General features: G+C 36.4%; 1 protein-coding gene across 7 annotated transcripts in view; it reads left to right on the top strand.

The window, feature by feature from the left end:
- The window catches only part of VPS13B (vacuolar protein sorting 13 homolog B), a 980,186-nt gene that overhangs the window by 778,814 nt on the left and 179,858 nt on the right, over positions 1-21,514 (top strand). For all 7 annotated transcript variants that reach the window (XM_053558614.1, XM_053558617.1, XM_053558615.1 and 4 more), the window contains one exon: positions 13,539-13,741. In XM_053558614.1, coding sequence (XP_053414589.1) covers positions 13,539-13,741 — 203 coding nt within the window. The remainder of the gene's footprint in view (positions 1-13,538; positions 13,742-21,514) is intronic.

Here is a 21,514-nt window from a genome sequence, read left to right on the forward strand (position 1 = left end):
TTTACAACACCCCAAAGACTTTGGTTACTTTTAGAAATAAATAGCATCTCTTACCAGTGCCTGAACAATATGAAATGAATTCTTTGACAGTTAAAGCCAGAGGACAAACTTAACTTCTAAGCAACCACTGAGAATTGAAGTGGAAGTACAGCCTGTAGACAGCTGTACAAATCACTAACAAACCTTAATGAATATTGGGTGTGGGCATCAGGGTTCTGTCATTTTTGACACAATGTCCCAAGTAGCTTAAAACCAACACTCAAGGAAAGGTGGAGACCTCATTGGGTCTGTAACATCTGGGATTTTATTTGTCAATTTGGCATACCCTGCAAGCGCAAAAGAAAGAGTAAAAGGGGATTATCTTGACAATGAAATGAGTTACTGAATCTTGTGATAATGAAAAGCAGAAGAATTGTAATGCTTTTCTATAGTCCCTGAGGTAGAGAAGCATTTATAGTTTTGCAGAAGTAAAATGCAGGAGGGCAGAACAGATGGCCTGGAGCCCCTGAAACACGACGCCACCTCATCCCAAGACTGAGCAGCCTTATTAATCCTGGTCAGATTCCCTCCTATTACTTTATAACAAGGTTCAAAGTTGCTACTTATGAACTGACATGTATCTCTCTTTTTACCCTTCAATTACCTGTAGATTACTGATTTTTTTTTGATGGTGAGATATTTCTGTACATTCTAGTAAACTACTGAGGCATTCAAAAAAAAGTAGAATGGGAATTTCTAAAAATCAGATGAGAAATAGTAAGTAGAATTATCTTAACTTTTTTTCAAAATAATCTCTTACATTGTTTCTCTAATATGGTGGCAAATAAAACCCATAAATGTAATTCTCCTGTTCTCTTCTTGGGAATAATACAAGAAGAAATCTCAGCATACTGGTTTTATTCTCTTGCTGTAATAATGCTTATACTATATGATTAGTTAGACTTTTGGACAATAATAAGCAATATTAATACCACTTCCTCAGAAAAGATCTTTTTCATACCCTCAATAAAATGGACAAAAATTATGAATGTCTGTTTGACAAATTAAAGAAAAAAAAAAAAGAACACTAGTATTCTGCAATACCAGCTACATGGAAGGCAGAGGTGGTAGAATCGCTTGAGCTCAGGAGTTTAAGACCAGCCTGGACAACATAGTGAGGCCCTGTGTCAAAAACAGCAAGAACAAAAGAAACCACTAGTAGATATATGGTGCTCAGCCACGTGTATGTAATTACTTCTTTTGTTTAACCAAATTCTGTTAAGGTACTACTCTACCTCTTTTATTTGGGGACATACACTGTCATATGGTAAAGAGCTTGTGCATTTCTTAAAATGTTCTTCCTGTACATTTTTTGTTTTGGTGCTGTGTGATGACTCTAGCTGTTTTTGGATTCCAGCAGGAAGCCTTTAACATACATAGGATAACAACTTTAGAGATACAGAGGAATACCATTGAGTTGAATTTCTGATGCATTAAATTCAAGGCTGCATGAAAAATAAAAATGACTTAATAAGCAACAAACCAAACATAAGCTTATCAGAGCAATCTCATGTGTTGTGGTGTGGTGAACATGCTGTACCTGCCCAGCCTTTCTTAGAGGGAGATGAGCTAATTTCAGAAAGATAACCATCTCTGACTTTTTCTTCTGATTCATCACTGACCTGAACTCCATTTGAACTTTGTTAGACAAAAAACAAGCAGAATTCCTGGCCCAAACTATAAAATATAATTAAGCCCTTTTGAAATGATGTGTAAAAGAACATTGCTATACCCCCACTTATAACCACTACCACCACCACAACCAATAAAGTTAAATCAAGCACTGCCTGTAATGGATTAAAATAATAAATGTTCCTGGATTTCAGTGTTTGAAGTACTTGAAGAAAACAGGCTCCCAGCAGCCTTGGTAGCTGAATGCAAGAGAGACATTTATTAATGACGAGTTCAAGGATTTGGCCTGTTTTAGATCATTACTTTCTGTTTACCGTGTGTTACACATCTCTTGTATTTTTACACAGCCCACATGTGTCCACATGCAATAATGAAAAGCTTTTTCTCCAACGAAAGAATTGTTAATTGTGTAAATATGGTTCTCTTGGGGAATATGAAGTCTTCATAAGACTCTGCTCCCTTCTAATGAGAAATCCAGGGTAGTCATTATAGTCTTTCTTGTAAATCCACCTTCAAATCTTGTCTCTAGCCAAATTAGTCTATTTCTTGCTATCATATCACTTACTAAATTCCAAAGTTATTCTAGACTTTTTGCTAGGAAACTGTTCACCTTGGGGGTATATATTATAATATTGTGTCCTGTTACATTGGCCCTTGGGTGTTCTGTATATTGTAAGAAAAGTATCAGTGCTTTAAATCTCTTTTACTTTTTAAACAATTTTTAATTAGCATGAGTAACAGTTGTATAGATTCATAGGGCACATGTGATGTTTTGAGACAGGTATAAAATGTGCATTAATTAAATCAGAGTAATTGGGGTATCCATCATCTCAGATATTTAATGTGTTAGGAACATTTCAGTTAGGAACATTTCAACTCCACTGTTTTCGTTATTTTAAAGTATACTCCAACTGATTATTGGTTACAGTCACTTTGTGTGCTATCAAATATTATTCATTCTATCTAACTATATAACTATATTTTTGCACCTATTAATCAGCCCTACTTTATCCCCTGCTCCTTGCTACCTTTCCCAGTCTCTGGGAACTGTCATTCTACTCTCTGTCTCAATGAGATCAATTGTTTTTAATATTTAGCTCTCTCATGTGAAAGAATACCAGATTTGTCTTTCTGTACTTGACATATTTCACTCAACATAATGTTCCATCCATGTTGTTGCAAATGGCAGCATTTCCTTCTTTTTATGACTATATAATATTCCACTGGGTGTATGGACCACAATGTCTTTATCCATTCATTTGTTATGGACACTTAGGTTGTTTCTATATCGTGGCTATTGTGAATAGTGCTGCAGTAATAAACATGGGAGTACAGGTATCTTTTCCATGTACTGAATTCCCCTCCTTTGGGTATATCCAGCAGTGGAATTTCTGGGTCATGTGTTGGTTCTCTTTTTAGTTTTTTGAGAAACCTTTATCCTGTTTTCCTTAGTGGTTGTACTAATTTACATTCCCTCCAACTGAGTGCAAGGGTTCAGCATTCATGATTGCCTGTCTTTGTGATTAAAGCCATTTCAATTGGGGTGAGATGATATCTCATTGTAGTTTTGATAGGCATTTCTCTGATAAATAATGATGTTGAGCATTTTTAAGTATATCTGTTGGCCATTTGTGTGTCTTCTCTTGAAAAATGTCTATTTAGATCTTTTGCCCATTTTTAATCTGATTATTTGATCTTTTCCTATTGAGTTGTTGAAGCTCTATATTTACTGTAGTTATTAATCACTTGTCAGATGGATAGTGTGCAGTATTTTTTCGCATTTTGTGAGTTGTCTCTTCAGGTTGTTGGTTGTTTCCTTTTCTGTGCAGAAACTTTTTATCTTGATACGTTCTTATTTGTCCAATTGTGTTTGGTTGCCTGTGCTATAGGGGTATTGTGAAAGAAGTCCTTGCCTAGACTAGTGTCCTGAAACATTTCTCCAATGTTTTCTTTTAGTAGTTTCATGGTTTCAGGTCTTATATTTAAGTCTTTAATCCATTTTATTTGATTTTTGTATACAGTAAGAGATAAGAGTCTAGTTTCATTTTTTTGCATGTGGATATCTAGCTTTCTCAGCACCATTTATTGAAGAGACTGTATGTTCTTGGCATCTTTGTTGAAGATAAGTTCACAATATATGTGTGGATTTGTATCTAGTTTCCTTATTCTATTCCACTGTGTATTTTTATGCCAGTACCATGCTGTTTTAGTTACTACAGATCTGGAGTATAATTTGTTTCTATTGTTACTGTCGGTTTTTTCTGTAGAATAATTTTAAGTCAGGTAATATGATTCTTCTAGTTTTGTTCTTTTTACTTGGGATGACTTTGGCTATTCTAGGTCTTTTGTGTTTCTATATAAATTTTGGGATTATTTTTTCTATTTCTGTAAAGAATGTCATTGACATTTTGATAGGGATTACATTGAGTATGTAGATTGCTTTGGTAGTGTGGACATTTTAACAATATTTATTCTTTCAATCTATGAAATTTCTTTTTCTTTTTTCTTTGTGTCCTCTTTAACTTTTTTTTTTATCAGTATTTTATAGTTTTCTTTAAAGAGATCTTTCACTTCTTTGGTTAAATTTATTCCTAGATATTTTATTTGTAACTATTATAAGTGGGATTACTTTCTTTTAGATGTTCTTCTAGTTTTAACAAAGGTATGATTTAGAATCATTTTTCTAGATTTAGATACAATTAGGAAAAAGCAACAAATTTCACATATACACATATTAAAATAATATGTTTCTTGGAAAGGAGAAAAAAGGGCCCTTGCCCTGAAACAACAAAAATGCTATCAGTTAACATGAAGATATTTCACTGTGTTTAATACTATTGGAGAGGAAAGTTTCCAGCCCTAATAATTCAATCCTAGAGAACTTTTTCTTAATAGCTTCTTTTGCATACGATTGATAGCACTTGTTTAGTAGTAGTAGATGAATGGACGAGAATTCTTACAGCCTCAGCCCAGAGACTGTGGAAAAAGGAAGGATTAGAAGTAAATCTCTATGCCCCATTCTGTTGAATATGTGACAGCATTTCATTTTGCCTATAGCCATAGCAAATTGCTCTTGTGTCTATATAAGCCAATAAGCTGTTTGCTAGGAAGGTTTCTGGCAAAACAACCCTATCAGTGATGAGTGACCAAAAACATATCTTAGATGTTATTTTATTCCCTGTCTGATCCTGTGGATCTGTTGACTGAGGCTGTGAAAGAGAGTTGGGGACAGTGAAAAACATTTACTCATAACTTAGTTATCAGTTGGAAAAATGAAATTACTAAGAACTAGCTAGTAGTTATAGTTTTTATAAAATGACATGGTGCTAGGAAGAGGCAGACAGAGGCACTCAGCCCTACTACTGATTGGCCCATAGTTACCATGTAGGAACCACTAAATGTCAAGGAACCAAGGGTTAATGCCCAGTGAGTTAGTCTTAACTCCCCCATTGAGTGATAATGGAGAGGTTAAGCAATTTGTACAGGAATAGTGTAAGGCAGAGTGGTGCCTATAACATGTCTCTCTTAGCTTCTGGCCTTTATGTTATAGCAGTCTTTAAAAACCTGGATTATGTAGATCAAGACCAGTTTCTAAGCCATTGCAGTAAATTACCTAGCAAGTCATTTTGCTTTCAACATTATTTGAATAAATTTATACCAGTTTTTCATCCACGTGACTTACTTAAAAAAAATCAATTCAGGAGTAGTTTCCTCATGTAATTCAATTAACCATCTACGATGTTCATCTCAAAAACTTTTCAAGTTGTTGTTCTTTCCTCTGTAAGAAGGTTGTCATATAATTTCCAATATGCACAATCAGATCTGCCAGTCTGCTTTTTTTAAAAACATAACCACATGATTTAATCAAGTTTTATTTTTCTAATAAACTGACACAATTATAAAAACCATGAGCATAGTGGCAGATTGAAGAGGAATAAAGAAGCAAAGCATATCTTCCATCATCCTTTGGTATTTTTAGTTTTACTTTTTTCTAGGATCCTAGAGTTTTAAAGCATGTCATAAAAAATATCTTTCCTGGACAGTGGCTATGTGAGTAGCCAACTCTCTGTAAACATTTCAGATTTCATGAGAAAGTCTTCCTTTCTTTATGTGAAAGAAAAAATTCCTGTTCCAACTGTTTATTGTTTTTCCGTTTTCCTATGTCTGAAGAAGAGGTTTAGATTAGATGAATGGTCTCAGCTTTTACTCACCAGTGAGGACTGGGTGAGAGTCCCTGGTCTGGAAATCCAGCCTATGAGAAGTCCTCAGGTGTTTTGAGACAATGTATGTGTTAGTAGGTGGGCCACCCCTATAGGCTCTCATTTTAATGACTAGACTTAATTTGTTGGGGAGCCGTAGCACCCCTTACAGCTTAAATGCCAATGTCCATGTAGTTCTGTTTTGTTGTGCTTTATTCCATACATCAATTAACAATCCATATGAGCTTATTGTAAGATCAAATGTAATTAAATAAAATCTGATCTACTTATATATACTGATTGGGGCATGGGGGTAACTATTTTTTTCCATGGTTACAATAGCCAAGTGCCATTTTTATGTGCTTCAACATAGCTGAAACAACTAAAAATGGAAGATTTTCTTTTCTTTTTTTTGAGGGTTTGTTATGTCTGTATGAGCCATACTTACAAAAACCTTTTCCTTTTCGGGTTTTGAGGTATGCCAATGCTTCACTGTTATGCAAATCAGCTTCTAGATGTACCTAACACATGCTCACTGATTTTCTAGTAGCCTTAGATTATTTGCAGCTGGATAAAAAAAAAATTACCTGAATGTGCTTTGCTAGCACATGTCATCATTGAGTACTCTTTCTAACGATGTACAGAAGCTTGATTTAGAGTGCCTCTTGCTCAGTCAGCACGTGTAAAGAAGGAGCCTTACTAAGGGTCTAGTTGATACTGACCATGTAGGGCTGGCAGCATTTTGTAAACATTTTCCAAAACAAGTGGTTTGCATTTATTAATCGTCTGAAGGAGTGCTTTAAAGGTCATGCAACTATTTGTTCCTTGAACTAAATTTCTATACTCAATGAAAAACATGTCAGTATAAAAATAAAGCAAGTTTATCTATGTTTATCATACCAGTTGTTTCTGGAATTACTTCTCAATGTTGCTACACTTCATTTAGTTTAATTAAATGTCTGCCATGAGTTTGCTAAGAGTGAAATTAAAAAGATAAACAGATTTTTGAAAGAGATCAATAGAAAAATTCAGCAGAAAAGCATTCTGTTGAAGGAAATGGGGTAGAGGGAAGGAGTTACTGTATGCTTGGTGAAAATGACCTTATCACACAATTGCCAAATGCAGCATGGGATCCTGGGTTGGATACTGGAGCAGAAAAAGGAAGGACATTGGAAAAGAAACTGGTGAGATTCAAAGGTCTATAAATTAGTTAGTAATATTGTATCGCTATTAATTTGCTGGTTTTTAAGAATCATACTCTGGTTTCATGTAAGTTGTTAGCATTAGAGAAAGCTGGGTGAAGGATATCAACTTTCCTAGCAGCCTAAAATTATTTTAGAATTTAAAGTTTAAAAAAAAAAGGACCTGATGAGTAATTGGATAAGCAAGTAATAATATTCATATTTTCAAAGATTAAGTGACAATTTTAAATCCAGAATGTTAATTTTTTTCATTCTCTCCTTCCCTCCTTCCTATTTTTAAAAATTCAGCTGAAAAATATAATGGATAACACATCAAACACCCTGTGTAGTCACTGTCTAGCTAGTAGTCACTAGCTAGAACAAATATAAACATTTTTGTCACATTTTCTATAAACCTATAGAAGAACTTTGCGAAATTATTTAACCTTTCCAGTGTTCCATTGTTAAAAAGGTAACTCTTTATAATTTTAACCTGTAGGCATTTTGTGCAACAGTGATTTAGACTATTAGAAAGAAGTATAACACATGCCTTGACTAATTTACTATTGCCATTTACGTAAGATTTTTAATACATAAGAATCCAGTTTATGTGTACTCTGCGTATTCTTTGTAGCCTGGGTTTATGTGTGTGGTGATGTATAAAGTAAGATTCACATTATCCCAAGGAAGATATTTAATGATTCGTGATAAAAAAATAAAAAGGATGAGATGATATCCTGTAGGTTAGCTTCTCAAAGTGAAAGAAAGGAAAGGAGAATTAGCAACTCTGTAATGAGTCCTGGGGATTATTTTCATATTTGAAATAATGAAATATTTCATTATTTCAAAGTTTTGTTTGCAGTATATAAATGACCCTTTGTGAAATTCATCACCATTCTTTATTATTAAGTGATCACCACAGTCTCTTAGTACTGGTCACTTACACGAAGATTAAAACCACTTGAACTAATAAGTTTTTCTGTTATTGTACTATAGCATTTTAAGACTGTAACAGGAAATACTCAAAACTAAGACTCAGTTTTGAGAGCTTAAAACCTGATATTTGTGGGTGAACCTTTCCTCAGTGCCAGAGATAGTTGAGTTGCCTTATGGAGAAGCAGAGTCACAGCAGATTGGCATATATAGTGGGAAAAGGAGTGCACCCGGAATAAGTTAAATTGATGGGGTCGTCTCAAAATTGAACTACACCTAATTTCCTTATAAATATATGGCAAGAAAGAAAAGAAAGGAGACAAAAGGGACCAGGCAGGACATGTTTATATCTATTGGTTTTCACTGGATCACATTCCTGAACCAAGTCAAACTCTAGAGAATATCAAACATAAAGTTTGAGTAAGTGTGTCAAGTTCCCCTTCCTGATAGACTACTTCCTGGAAAACCAATTACTGGAATCTGTTGTCACTGGAACACAGCTATAGCTGGGCCAGTGGCTACCGCAGTTGCAAAGTCTCTGTATTTTAGGCACATTGTTCTGCTTCCTGCCCTTCTCGGTGTTCACCTGAGTCTAGCTCACTTTTTTTCTTCTTGTTCCAAACACCCAAATATTTGCCTGACCTTTGGCTTTCTAATTCTATACCATTTTCCTGAGGTTTCATTCCCTACCTTTACCTTTACTGTCTTGAGAATTCTAGCTATCTTATTCTTTCTGCCCAAGCAAGAAAGAATAGGATTTGTGTCATAGTAGGGAGTGTTTACAAGTTTACCAGTATATGCAGTGACACAAAAGGTATCAACGTTTCTATAATTCTTTTTGTAATAATTCAAATCTAGAAATTTTTTTTTCACTCTCTCCTTACTCCAGTCAACAAATACTTACAATTGTTTAACTTTTGGGCTTAAGAGGAGCTTTGCCTCAAATCACATCTTTAAGAAGCAATAGATACTTTGTGAATAATATACATGAGGTGCAATGATACAAATTTTGTTATTTCAGTACTAGTATTTTTAAGATAAGACCTGAGAAACTAATTTAACACAATATTAGCAATTTAACACAATATTAACATTTTGAATTAGTTCCTGCATAGCAGAAATGTCTAATAAGATCCAAATTATGTTTTATTATCTATCTCTATAAATATAGGGTTTTATTTAATTATAAACATTCTTTTATAAATGAAAGTGCTATAGAGTGAGAACGGTAATCTCATTCACGTATGCTCCAGACAAAATGGTTTCAAGCCCATTATTTTTGTTTGTTTGTTTTTACTAAAAAGCATCAACTACAGAATCGTGTCCATTCTTAAAGAGAGACTTTCAGAGATACGTGTCAGCCCTTGCTGACTTTTCTTTGCTTCCATAAAGTTGACCTTTTTGTTTGTCTTAGTCATTTTACTTTAATTTTGACCACTCCAAGTGTTAGAATGGATTAGAAGTAAACACATCTAGGGGGATAGTCATCAGGTTTCTCACAGTCATAGGAAGAAGCTACAGATAAGAAAGGTAGAAACCACCAGAGGTATGAGTATGGATTCATGGTTTTTACTATATTTACTGATGAATAGACACAGAGACAAAGATAGGTATGTATACAGGGATTAGCATACATACATATACTTCTCAGCCCTATCTGCTGAGAGGGCCTAGAAGCAGTGACACTCCAGTAGCCGTGAGCACACCTACCACCCAGTTTTTAGTTTCTAGATAGCATTCTGTAACAAAAGAAATCAAGGCTCCTTAGAGAAATGACTGATACCCAAAATGGAGTGGGGAAAATACAAGATAAGCCTGAAACATCTTGTGACCAGAAAGCAAAGAAATTCTCAAAACTGATGGGCATATGGCAAAGGGTATAGGACCCAACTTAAAGGAGTTCCCAGTGGCCAAAGCTGACTCAATTTAAGCAACAAATTAAATAAAAATAGTATCATAACCTATAATATAAATAAATAATTGAACCTGTAAATGGGGTAGAAGGGATAGCTCTAGTGGGGATGCTAGTTTGAATTCTAGACCAGAAGAAGGAAATTAATAGTAAATCATGGCAGAATTTAAATAAGACCCATAAATCTTATATTGTATTATATCAATGTGTATTTCCTGATTTTAGTTTTTGTGTATGGTTATTTATATAAGTGAGTGATGGGTATACAGGAACTTTGTACAGTATGTTTTTGGAACTTTTAAGTAGGTCTGAAGTTATTTTAGAGTTATTTCAGAATAGAAAGGTATTTTTAGGGAACTTGGAGTAGGTGATTTCTAAGATTTCTTCCATCTAGCCTTATTATGTTACAGTGGTACAAAATGAAGAATATCAAAGATCTAAACACTTCTATTTCCTGCTGATTAAGAAACAGCTAAAAACAGGATTTGATTCTAAATTGTCAGTTCAGGCCAATGGAACATGTCCTGACCAGACCATGTCCTATTGTGTCGTGCTGAATAAGACGGTCCTTGCCTCCAGCATGCTCAGTCTGCTAGAGCTTAAAAATGATCTGGTCTTCTTTTTTAATCACTTATATTACAGAGGTGTTACTTCCTTGATGTTTTAAAATAATGAAGTTAGAGAGAATGAAATAGAAATTAGTAGGTCTTGAAAATTTATCCATGGAAATAAGAGCTCTCAAGAGGGCCTGAGAATTTTCAATTTAGGTGCCTGAAGAGATCATGATAACCATTAAATAAAATGAGCAACCAAGTAAGCCTTTAGTATTAAGTGCTTTGTGTACAAAGGACCAATAAGACGTTTACATTAAGCTTATCACAGGATAGTATGAATTGAAGCTTATCACAGGATAGTTAGTATGAATTAAACCGGTGTTTAAGAAGGAGGGGTAGGGCCAGGCACAGTGGCTCGTGCCTTTAATTTTAGCACTCCTGGAGGCTGAGGCGGGTGGATTGCCTGAACTCAGGAGTTCAAGACCAGCTTGAGCAAGAGTGAGACCCCTGTCTCTCAAAATAGCAGGTTGTTATGGTGGGCACCCATAGTCCCAGCTACTTGAAAGACTGAGGCAAGAGGATCACTTAAGTCCAAGAGTTGGAGGTTACGGTAAGCTATGATGCCACAGCACTCTACCATGGATAACAAAGTAAGAATCTGTCCCAAAAAAAAAAAGAATGAGTGGTAAAGTAGTCCTACAGTGCCTTAATGCTCATTTTCTAAATCAGCAGTTCTCAACCTGTGGGTCACAATCCCTTTGTAACAATGAAAATACATCCTGCATATCAGATATTTATATTACAATTCATAACAGTAGCAAAATTACAGTTATGAAGTAGTACCGAAAATAATTTTGTGCTTGGAGGTAACCACAACATGAGGAACTGTCTTAAAGGGTTGTGGCAATTTTAGGCATTAGGAAGGTTGAGAACCACTGTTCTAGATCATTGTATTGAATTAAGCCTATACTTTTATAATGTCATTTTGGAAAATTTCTGGATGATCAATTGATGTGTTTCACTTGGCAGATATTTACTGTGGAAAAGTTTTAAATATTTTAAGAAATGTAATGCCATTATGTCAGAAAGTTATGAATGAAATTATAAACAACATTAATAAAGATGGTCTTATGGAGTTTTTTCACCTAAAACAGTTAAAAATTTCACCTTCACATTTGACAACATAAATAAAAACTACCTCTTTTTTTTGGTTCCACTTATTCCCTTCAAATTATTCTTTCTTTGATATGAAGGGGGAGTAATTCTTCTTTATCATTCTATTAAGAAAATACCCAGAGTCATAACACTGTGATATCCTGATAAAGCAGAACAAGTAATATAAAACTGACATAAAGAGACCTGCCTCTATCCTTATCTGTCTGGTTGAGTCATTCAGGCTGAATGGGATGGGTAGGAGGTCTCATCATTGAGGGCCCAGGTGACATTGGCATGTGGCTTCCTATGAGTGGCCTCATTCCAGGAGCAGATACCACCGGCTTCATCACAGGTAAAGAAAGCCCCATCTTCAGCATCATGGGAGGGCCCCTCAATGGGGTGCTGGTGTTATACCAGGGCGAGAGGGATCTGGAAGACTGGGGCTTCCTGCAGGAGGGAAGAGCAGAGAATTTACTAGGAGGTATTTTTCCTTGTTAAAATGCAGCCCTTGTTTTGTAATCAGGCTCTGGGCCTGCTCTTCCATCCAGTTCTGATAGTATTTCGCATTCTCTTTGCATTGTGTCTTTCTCACAGATGGAGAGTTGTGGGTGAAGTTTGTATGGCAGCAGTCACAGAAAAACCTGGGTGTGTTCCCTCCAGGCCATTGGCTGCTTCGTTCTGTCAATAAAGATGGTTTCTGATGGGGCTGATTGCTTTTTTTGTTTTAAATTTTTTGTTCTATTTTGTTTTTCTGTAAGTGGAATATAGCTTTGAATTAAGATAGTTAAGGTAATTGTGTATATGAAATGAAGTTTCAATGCTACAATATAATTAATGAAAAAAACCTAAGAAATTGATTTTCACCATGATAATTTTTTAACAGAAGTCTAAGTTCTAATGCTTTTGTGGATGTGATGCCTTCTGTGGAGGATTAGAGGTTTTGTATCTCATTTCTGCAGTAAGAACATAAGACATACATGAAGTTTTCAAGTCTCCACAGAATTGAAAAGTCGGTGTGGGTACAATACTTTGAAACATATGTATACTGTGGGCCTAAGGTGTTTTTTAATCTTTCATCTTTTTTTAGGATCAAATATCATTAGAAAAATAAGCCATGGGCATTACAAATGTGGTCTGGTGAAATTCAATATTCAAAATGACAATTTAGAATATGAGCTCCTTGAGAGGAAAGTTAACTCACCACTCTGACTTTGCATCTAAATATCTCAAAGTGTGCCGTTGGTTTTATGAAAAGGTTTTGATCTATACTCCTAGTTTAAGTTCAAAAGAAAACCTACATTTTAAAGTGTATTCCTTTTCTGAGTATATTTACTTTGAACTACAGCATATAGTTTTTCTCATAAATCTAACCTGCCACTATCTGTTTTAAAGACTTTGTAAACTTCAAGTGGTTATGATGTGTGAAGTTTGGATTAAACTAAATTTTTTAGAAAACACATGTTATGTATTTTGATTGTTTTAAATTTTAACATGGGCCCATCAAGTACTTGAGTGTCTAGCAAAGCAATATACTATTCTGTGTTACTGTAGGAAATCACAGAAAATTCCCCTTTCCCGTCATGTTAACTATAGACAAATGAAGCAGCTGTTCTTATTCTGAATGTAGTTGTTTGAAAAACTTGCACCATTTAATGAAAATGTCTCTACTCATAAAACTTAAAATGCTCACACATGGAAAAAGTCATAATGTTTTGGGCAAATATTGCTTTGTTAGGAATGTGAATGAGGTATACCTGCTTAATAACTAAATTTTATAGTTATTAATGATATTTTAAATGACATGAAACTGTGGTTTCGGCAAGCCAACTGAAAAACAAGACTGATGGAGGATAATTAACACTATTAAAAATACAGGTAGTTCTTTTATTTTGACAAGGGAGAATATATGCCCTTCTCTATTTCTTTTTTCCAGGCATAATTCTTGGGTCATCATTTCTACTCAGCGTAAATGATTTTCTCCTTAAAACAAGTCTCAAAGAAAGAAGTCGGATTCTGATAGGACCATGTTGTGCTACTGCCGATCTGGAAGCTAAATGGTGTAAACACAGTGGCAGTCCAGGCCCAGAACAATCAATACCAAAAATATCCATTGATTTAAGAGGAGGTCTGCTACAGGTCTGTAGAGATTGGTCATATTTTTTCCATAAGTTTTTAACTGGCCTTTGTTCATTTTTTGAACTGTTTTCACTAAATTTTAAATCATTGGTGAGAAAGGATATTGTCAGATTAAACTTTTAATGGATTTCTTGAGATATAATTTACATACCATACAATTCACCTATTTTAAGTATATGATATAGTGCTTTCTTTGTATATTTAGAGTTCTACAATCATAACCTCAGATAGTTTTGGAACATCTTCATTACCACCCCTGAAGAAACCCATACCCATTAGCAGTCACACCCCATTACCCTGAAATCCCCTCTCCAAGCCTAGGAAACTACTAATGTACTTTCATCTCTCCAGATTTGCCTCTTCTGGACATCTCATGTAAATGTTATTGTATAATATGTGGTCTTCTGTGACTGACTTCTTTCACTTAGCATAACACTTTAGAGCTTCATCCATGTTTTAGCAGGTAGCAATATTTTAATTCTTTTATGGGAAAGTAATACCCCATTATATTGATATAGCACATTTTATTTATCTGTTCATCATTTGATGGCTATTTGGGTCCTTTCCAATTTTGGCTATTACATATAATGCTGACCTGAAGATTTGTGTACAAGTTTTTTGTGGACATAAGTTTTCATTTCTCTAGGGTATGTAACTAGGAGTGGAATTGGTGGGTCAAACTTTGTTTTTTTGTTTTTGTTTTTGTTTTTTGTTTTTCTTTTTTTATTGTTGGGCATTCATTGAGGGTACAATAAGCCAGTTACACTGATTGCAATTGTTAGGTAAAGTCCCTCTTGCAATCATGTCTTGCCCCCATAAAGTGTGACACACACTAAGGCCCCACCCCCCTCCCTCCATCCCTCTTTCTGCTTCCCCCCCCATAACCTTAATTGTCATTAATTGTCCTCATATCAAGATTGAGTACATAGGATTCATGCTTCTCCATTCTTGTGATGCTTTACTAAGAATAATGTCTTCCACTTCCATCCAGGTTAATACGAAGGATGTAAAGTCTCCATTTTTTTTCATGGCTGAATAGTATTACATGGTATACATATACCACAGCTTGTTAATCCATTCCTGGGTTGGTGGGCATTTAGGCTGTTTCCACATTTTGGCGATTGTAAATAGAGCTGCAATAAATAGTCTAGTACAAGTGTCCTTATGATAAAAGGATTTTTTTCCTTCTGGGTAGATGCCCAGTAATGGGATTGCCGGATCAAATGGGAGGTCTAGCTTGAGTGCTTTGAGGTTTCTCCATACTTCCTTCCAGAAAGGTTGTACTAGTTTGCAGTCCCACCAGCATTGTAAAAGTGTTCCCTTCTCTCCACGCCAGCATCTGCAGTTTTGAGATTTTGTGATGTGGGCCATCCTCACTGGGGTGAGATGATATCTCAGAGTTGTTTTGATTTGCATTTCTGTAATATATGGAGATGATGAACATTTTTTCCTGCGTTTGTTAGCCATTCGTCTGTCATCTTTAGAGAAAGTTCTATTCATGTCTCTTGCCCATTGATATATGGGATTGTTGGCTTTTTTCATGTGGATTAATTTGAGTTCTCTATAGATCCTAGTTATCAAGCTTTTGTCTGATTGAAAATATGCAAATATCCTTTCCCATTGTGTAGGTTGTCTCTTTGCTTTGGTTATTGTCTCCTTAGCTGTACAGAAGCTTTTCAGTTTAATGAAGTCCCATTTGTTTATTTTTGTTGTTGTTGCAATTGCCATGGCAGTCTTCTTCATGAAGTCTTCCCCCAGGCCAATATCTTCCAGTGTTTTTCCTATGCTTTCTTTGAGGATTTTTATTGTTTCATGCCTTAAATTTAAGTCCTTTATCCATCTTGAATCAATTTTTGTGAGTGGGGAAAGGTGTGGGTCCAGTTTCAGTCTTTTACATGTAGACATCCAGTTCTCCCAACACCATTTATTGAATAGGGAGTCTTTCCCCCAAGGTATGTTCTTGTTTGGTTCATCAAAGATTAGGTGGTTGTAAGATGTTAGTTTCATTTCTTGGTTTTCAATTCGACTCCAAGTGTCTATGTCTCTGTTTTTATGCCAGTACCATGCTGTCTTGACTACTATGGCTTTGTAGTACAGACTAAAATCTGGTATGCTGATGCCCCCAGCTTTATTTTTATTACTAAGAACTGCCTTAGCTATACGGGGTTTTTTCCGGTTCCATACAAAACGCAGAATCATTTTTTCCAAATCTTGAAAGTACGATGTAGGTACTTTGATAGGAATGGCATTGAATAGGTAGATTGCTTTGGGAAGTATAGACATTTTAACAATGTTGATTCTTCCCATCCATGAGCATGGTATGTTCTCCCATTTGTTAATATCCTCTGCTATTTCCTTTCTGAGGATTTCATAGTTTTCTTTATAGAGGTCCTTCACCTCCTTCGTTAGGTATATTCCTAGGTATTTCATTTTCTTTGAAACTATGGTGAAGGGAGTTGTCTCCTTAATTAGCTTCTCATCTTGACCATTATTGGTGTATACAAAGGCTACTGACTTGTGGACATTGATTTTATATCCTGAAACATTACTGTATTTTTTGATGACTTCTAGGAGTCTTGTGGTTGAGTCTTTGGGGTTCTCTAAGTATAAGATCATGTCGTCAGCAAAGAGAGAGAGTTTGACCTCCTCTGCTCCCATTTGGATTCCCTTTATTTCCTTGTCTTTCATTGTATTGGCTAGAACTTCCAGCACCATGTTGAATAGTAAAGGTGACAGAGGACAACCTTGTCTGGTTCCAGTTCTAAGAGGAAAAGCTTTCACTTTTACTTCATTCAGTAAAATATTGGCTGTAGGTTTGTCATAGATAGCTTCAATCAGTTTTAGAAATGTGCCACCTATGCCTATACTCTTCAGTGTTCTAATTAGAAAAGGATGCTGGATTTTATCAAATGCTTTTTCTGCATCTATTGAGAGGATCATGTGATCTTTATTTTTGCCTCTGTTAATATGGTGGATAATGTTTATGGACTTGCATATGTTAAACCAGCCTTGCATCGCTGGGATGAAGCCTACTTGATCATGATGAATGGGTTTTTTGATGATAAGCTGTAATCTATTGGCTAGGATTTTGTTGAGAATTTTTGCATCTATATTCATGAGTGAGATTGGTCTGAAATTCTCCTTTTTGTTTGGGTCTTTTCCTGGTTTTGGTATCAGGTTGATGTTTGCTTCATAGAGTGTGTTGGGGAAGATTCCTTCTTCCTCAATTTTTTGGAATAATTTCTGCAGTACAGGAATAAGCTCTTCCTTGAAGGTTTGATAGAATTCTGGAGTGAAGCCATCTGGACCAGGGCATTTTTTGGTTGGAAGATTTTTTATTGTTTCTTTGATCTCAGTGCTTGAAATTGGTCTGTTCAGGAGGTCTATTTCTTCCTGGCTAAGTCTAGGGAGAGGGTGTGATTCCAAATATTGATCCATTTCCTTCACATTGTCAAATTTCTGGGCATAGAGTTTCTGGTAGTATTCAGAGATGATCTCTTGTATCTCTGTGGGATCAGTTGTTATTTCCCCTTTATCATTTCTGATTGAGGTTACTAGAGATTTTACTTTTCTATTTCTAGTTAGTCTAGCCAAAGGTTTATCTATTTTATTTATTTTTTCAAAAAACCAACTCCTTGTTTCATTAATTTTCTGAATGATTCTTTTGTTTTCAATTTCATTGATCTGTGATTTGATTTTGGATATTTCTTTTCTTCTACTGAGTTTAGGCTTAGATTGTTCTTCTTTTTCCAATTCCGTAAGATCTCTTGTGAGATTCTTCTTGTGCTCTCTTTCTGTTTTTTGAATGTAGGCATCTAAAGCGATGAATTTTCCTCTCAAAACTGCTTTTGCAGTATCCCACAGGTTTTGGTAGCTTCTGTCTTCATTGTTGTTATGCTCAAGGAAGTTAATGATTTCCTGTTTTATTTCTTCCTTCACCCATCTGTTATTCAACAGAAGATTGTTTAATTTCCATGCCTTTGGGTGGGGTTGAGCATTTTTGTTAGAGTTGAGTTCCACCTTTAGTGCCTTATGGTCTGAGAAGAAACAAGGTAAAATTTCAATTCTTTTTATTCTGATGATATTTGTTTGTGTCCCAGGATATGATCAATTTTGGAGAATGTTCCATGGGGTGATGAGAAGAATGTATATTCTTTATCTTTGGGGTGAAGTGTTCTATATGCGTCTATCAAGCACAGTTGTTCTAGGGTCTCATTTAAATCTCTTATATCTTTGTTTAATCTCTGTTTAGAGGATCTGTCCAGCTCTGTAAGAGGAGTGTTAAAGTCCCCTGTTATGTTGGTATTATCAGATATCATATTGCTCAGACTGAGTAAGGTCTGCTTCAAGAATCTGGGAGCATTTAAATTGGGTGCATAAATATTTAGAATTGAAATGTCTTCTTTTTGTAGTTTTCCCTTGACCAATATAAAGTGACCATCTTTGTCTTTTTTGATTTTAGTTGCTTTAAATCCACATGTATCTGAAAATAAGATTGCAACTCCTCTTTTCTTCTGAATTCCATTTGCCTGAAAAATTGTCTTCCAACCCTTGACTCGGAGCTTTAATTTGTCTTTTGAAGCCAGGTGTGTTTCTTGCAGACAGCAAATGGATGCCTTGTGTTTTTTAACCCAGTCAGCCAATCTATGTCTCTTCAGTGGGGAATTCAAGCCATTAACATTTATTGAGATAATTGATAAGTGTGGTAGTATTCTATTCGTCTTATTTTGTGAGAGTCCATTGCTTAGTTTTATCTTTTGCATCAGTGTGGAGGTTAGGTTCTGCCCTTTGATTTCTGAGTTCTTACTTTGCTGCTGATCCATTGTGGTGGTCAGTGTGCAGAACAGGTTGAAGTATTTCCTGTAGAGCTGGACTTGTTGTGGCGAATTTCCTCAATGTTTGTATATCCGTACATGATTTGATTGCTCCGTCAATTTTTAAGCTTAGCTTAGCAGGGTACAGAATTCTGGGCTGAAAATTTTTCTGTTTAAGTAGATTAAAGGTAGATGACCATTGTCTTCTTGCTTGGAAAGTTTCATTAGAGAAGTCTGCAGTCACTCTGATGGATTTGCCCCTGTAGGTCAACTGGCGCTTACTCCTGACAGCTTGCAGAATCTTTTCTTTTGTCTTGACTTTGGACAGGTTCATCACAATGTGTCTTGGAGAAGCTCGGTTAGAGTTGAGGCGACCTCGGGTCCGATATCCCTCTGAAAGCAGTGTGTCAGAATCTTTGGTGATTGGGAAATTTTCTTTTATAATATTCTCTAGTATGGCTTCCATTCCTCTGGGGCATTCTTCTTCCCCTTCTGGAATTCCTATAACTCGTATGTTGGAACGCTGCATAAAGTCCCATAATTCTGACAGTGAACGTTCTGCTTTCTCTCTCTTCTTTTCTGCCTCTTTTACTGTCTGAGTTATCTCAAGAACTTTGTCTTCTACCTCTGAAATTCTTTCTTCTGCATGGTCTAACCTGTTGCTGATACTTTCCATTGCATCTTTAAGTTCCCTCATTGACTGTTTCAGTTCCTTCAGCTCTGCTATATCCTGTTTATATTCTTCATATCGTTCATCTCTTATTTGATTCTGTTTTTGGATTTCCTTTTGGTTATTTTCCACTTTATTAGCAGTTTCCTTCATTGTTTCCATCATTTCTTTCATTGTTTTCAACATGTGTATTCTAAATTCCTTTTCTCTCATTCCTAACATTTCTTTACAGGTGGAATTATCTGCAGTAGCTACCTCGGTCCCTTGGTGGGGTTGTTCTAGACTGGATCTTCATGTTGCCTGGAGTTTTCTGCTGATTCTTCCTCATGAGTGATTTCTTTTATCTGTTTCCTTGCCCTAATTTTCCTTTCACTTCCTCTTGCTCTTTAATTTCTCGTGCCTGTGGACTAAGGGTTACAGGACCAGAAGGGTGAGAAGGTTGAAGAGCAAAAAAGGGATGAATGAAAGGAGGACCGAGTGATAAGAAAAAAAAAAGAAAAATAGAGAAAGGAGAGGGGGTGGGTAAAAGGAATATTGACAAAAAGAAGAGAGGAACAGAAAGAGGGAGACAGGGCAATATAGGTGTACAGTAGGGTACTTTGACACAACCTTAAAAAAACCCCATCTTCTGGGGGTGCCCAGTTGGGTGGTTCCCTTGAGGTCAGCAGCTCTTTGCTAACCTGATCAGGCACAGTACCCCACCTCCACCAAGTAGAGAGGAAAGACAAAAATGCTATAAATCAAACCAAAACAAGCAAACAGAAATCTTTGCGGGGATAAAATTGGTTGAAAAACCAAATGATAGTGGTAGAAACAGTAGCAAAAATGAAGTTCTAGTTATTAGAAAAGGCAGCAATGGGAAATTATAATTAAACTAGAAAAATTGAGAAAGAAAAAGGATCTGTATGGAAAAGATTGAAATTAAAAAACAAAAGAACATCAACAACATCAAAATAAACAAAAAAACAACCAAACAAAAAAAAAAAAAAAAAGAAAAAAAAACACAACCAAAAACAAAGCAGTTTGTATATGTTATTGAATATTCTCTGGGCAACACGTGGTATTCTGGGGTATGAGATGTTAATCACAGTTCTGATATAACTGGCGGCTGCTGATTTCTCAAACCCCAGCAGGTAGACACCCTAAATCTCTCTTCTGCCCACTTAAAAGGCACTTTGAACTTGTAAACTTGCTGAGCAGAAGCTTTCCCAGCTTTCTCGCTGGAATCACTGCTGAAGTAGCTATCCACTTACCCAGTGTGCCAAAACCGGTGTCACTCTGCCCCTGAGGGTTAGGGCTGCAAGGCAGCTCAGACCCCACCCTTAGGCTACTTGGTTGCTGTGTTACCAGCTCCCACCCGTTTCTAGCTCTGCGACCCTGAGGGCGGAGCTTGCCGGGGCAGATCACTGACAATGTTTCTGTGTGACCCACGGCCAAACACTATTAGCTCCGTCTGGCTCAGCGGCTCAGACTGGGGCCCTAGACAACGGCCAAAGTTCTCCGCGCTCCCGATCAGGCCCTCCCCAAGGCAGTTCAACTCAGTGCCAAGCCCAAGGACACCAAAACAGTTCACAGGTAAGGCCTTTCTGGTTTGCAGTCTCGCCTCTACTGAACTTACAGTTGCGGGTTTAGACGGATTGAACACACGCGACCACTTGCCGGTTTTCCACTGTTTTAGTCCTCCTCTTGGGGTCCAGAAGTCTCTCGCTGACTCCCTGTATCCTCATAGGAGTGATGATAGGCATATCCCACCAGCCAGAGATGCCTAGAGTCCTATCTCCCCAGACTCACGGTGCCCAGATGTAAGGAAGCTGTTACTCGGTGGCCATCTTGCTCCGCCTCTCAAACTTTGTTTTAATGGTGGACTTGTTTTGTTTTGTTTTTTTTTCTTAGACAAGTCTCACTTTGTCACCCTTGGTAGAATGCCGTGGCATCATAGCTCATTCACAGCAACCTCAAACTCCAGGGCTTAAACAATTCTCTTGCCTCAGCCTCCTGAGTGACTGGGACTACAGGTAACCACCACAGCACCTGGCTATTTTTAGAGACGAGGTCTCGCTCTGGCTCAGGCTGGTCTCAAACCTGTGAGCTCAGGCAATCTACCTGCCTGGGCCTCCCAAGTGCTGGGATTACAGGCATGAGCCCCCACACCCGGCCCACTTTTCTAATTACAAAGTAGTCAACCTATCTTAAGTACAAAGTCAATGGCAATATACTATAAGAACCATTTCCTAGTAGTAGTTTCTTAAATATGTCTGATAAGTGAGTCACATTACAATATCTTAAGCA

The sequence above is a fragment of the Nycticebus coucang genome, chromosome 13, assembly GCF_027406575.1.
Source record: "Nycticebus coucang isolate mNycCou1 chromosome 13, mNycCou1.pri, whole genome shotgun sequence".
Lineage (NCBI taxonomy): Eukaryota > Metazoa > Chordata > Mammalia > Primates > Lorisidae > Nycticebus > Nycticebus coucang.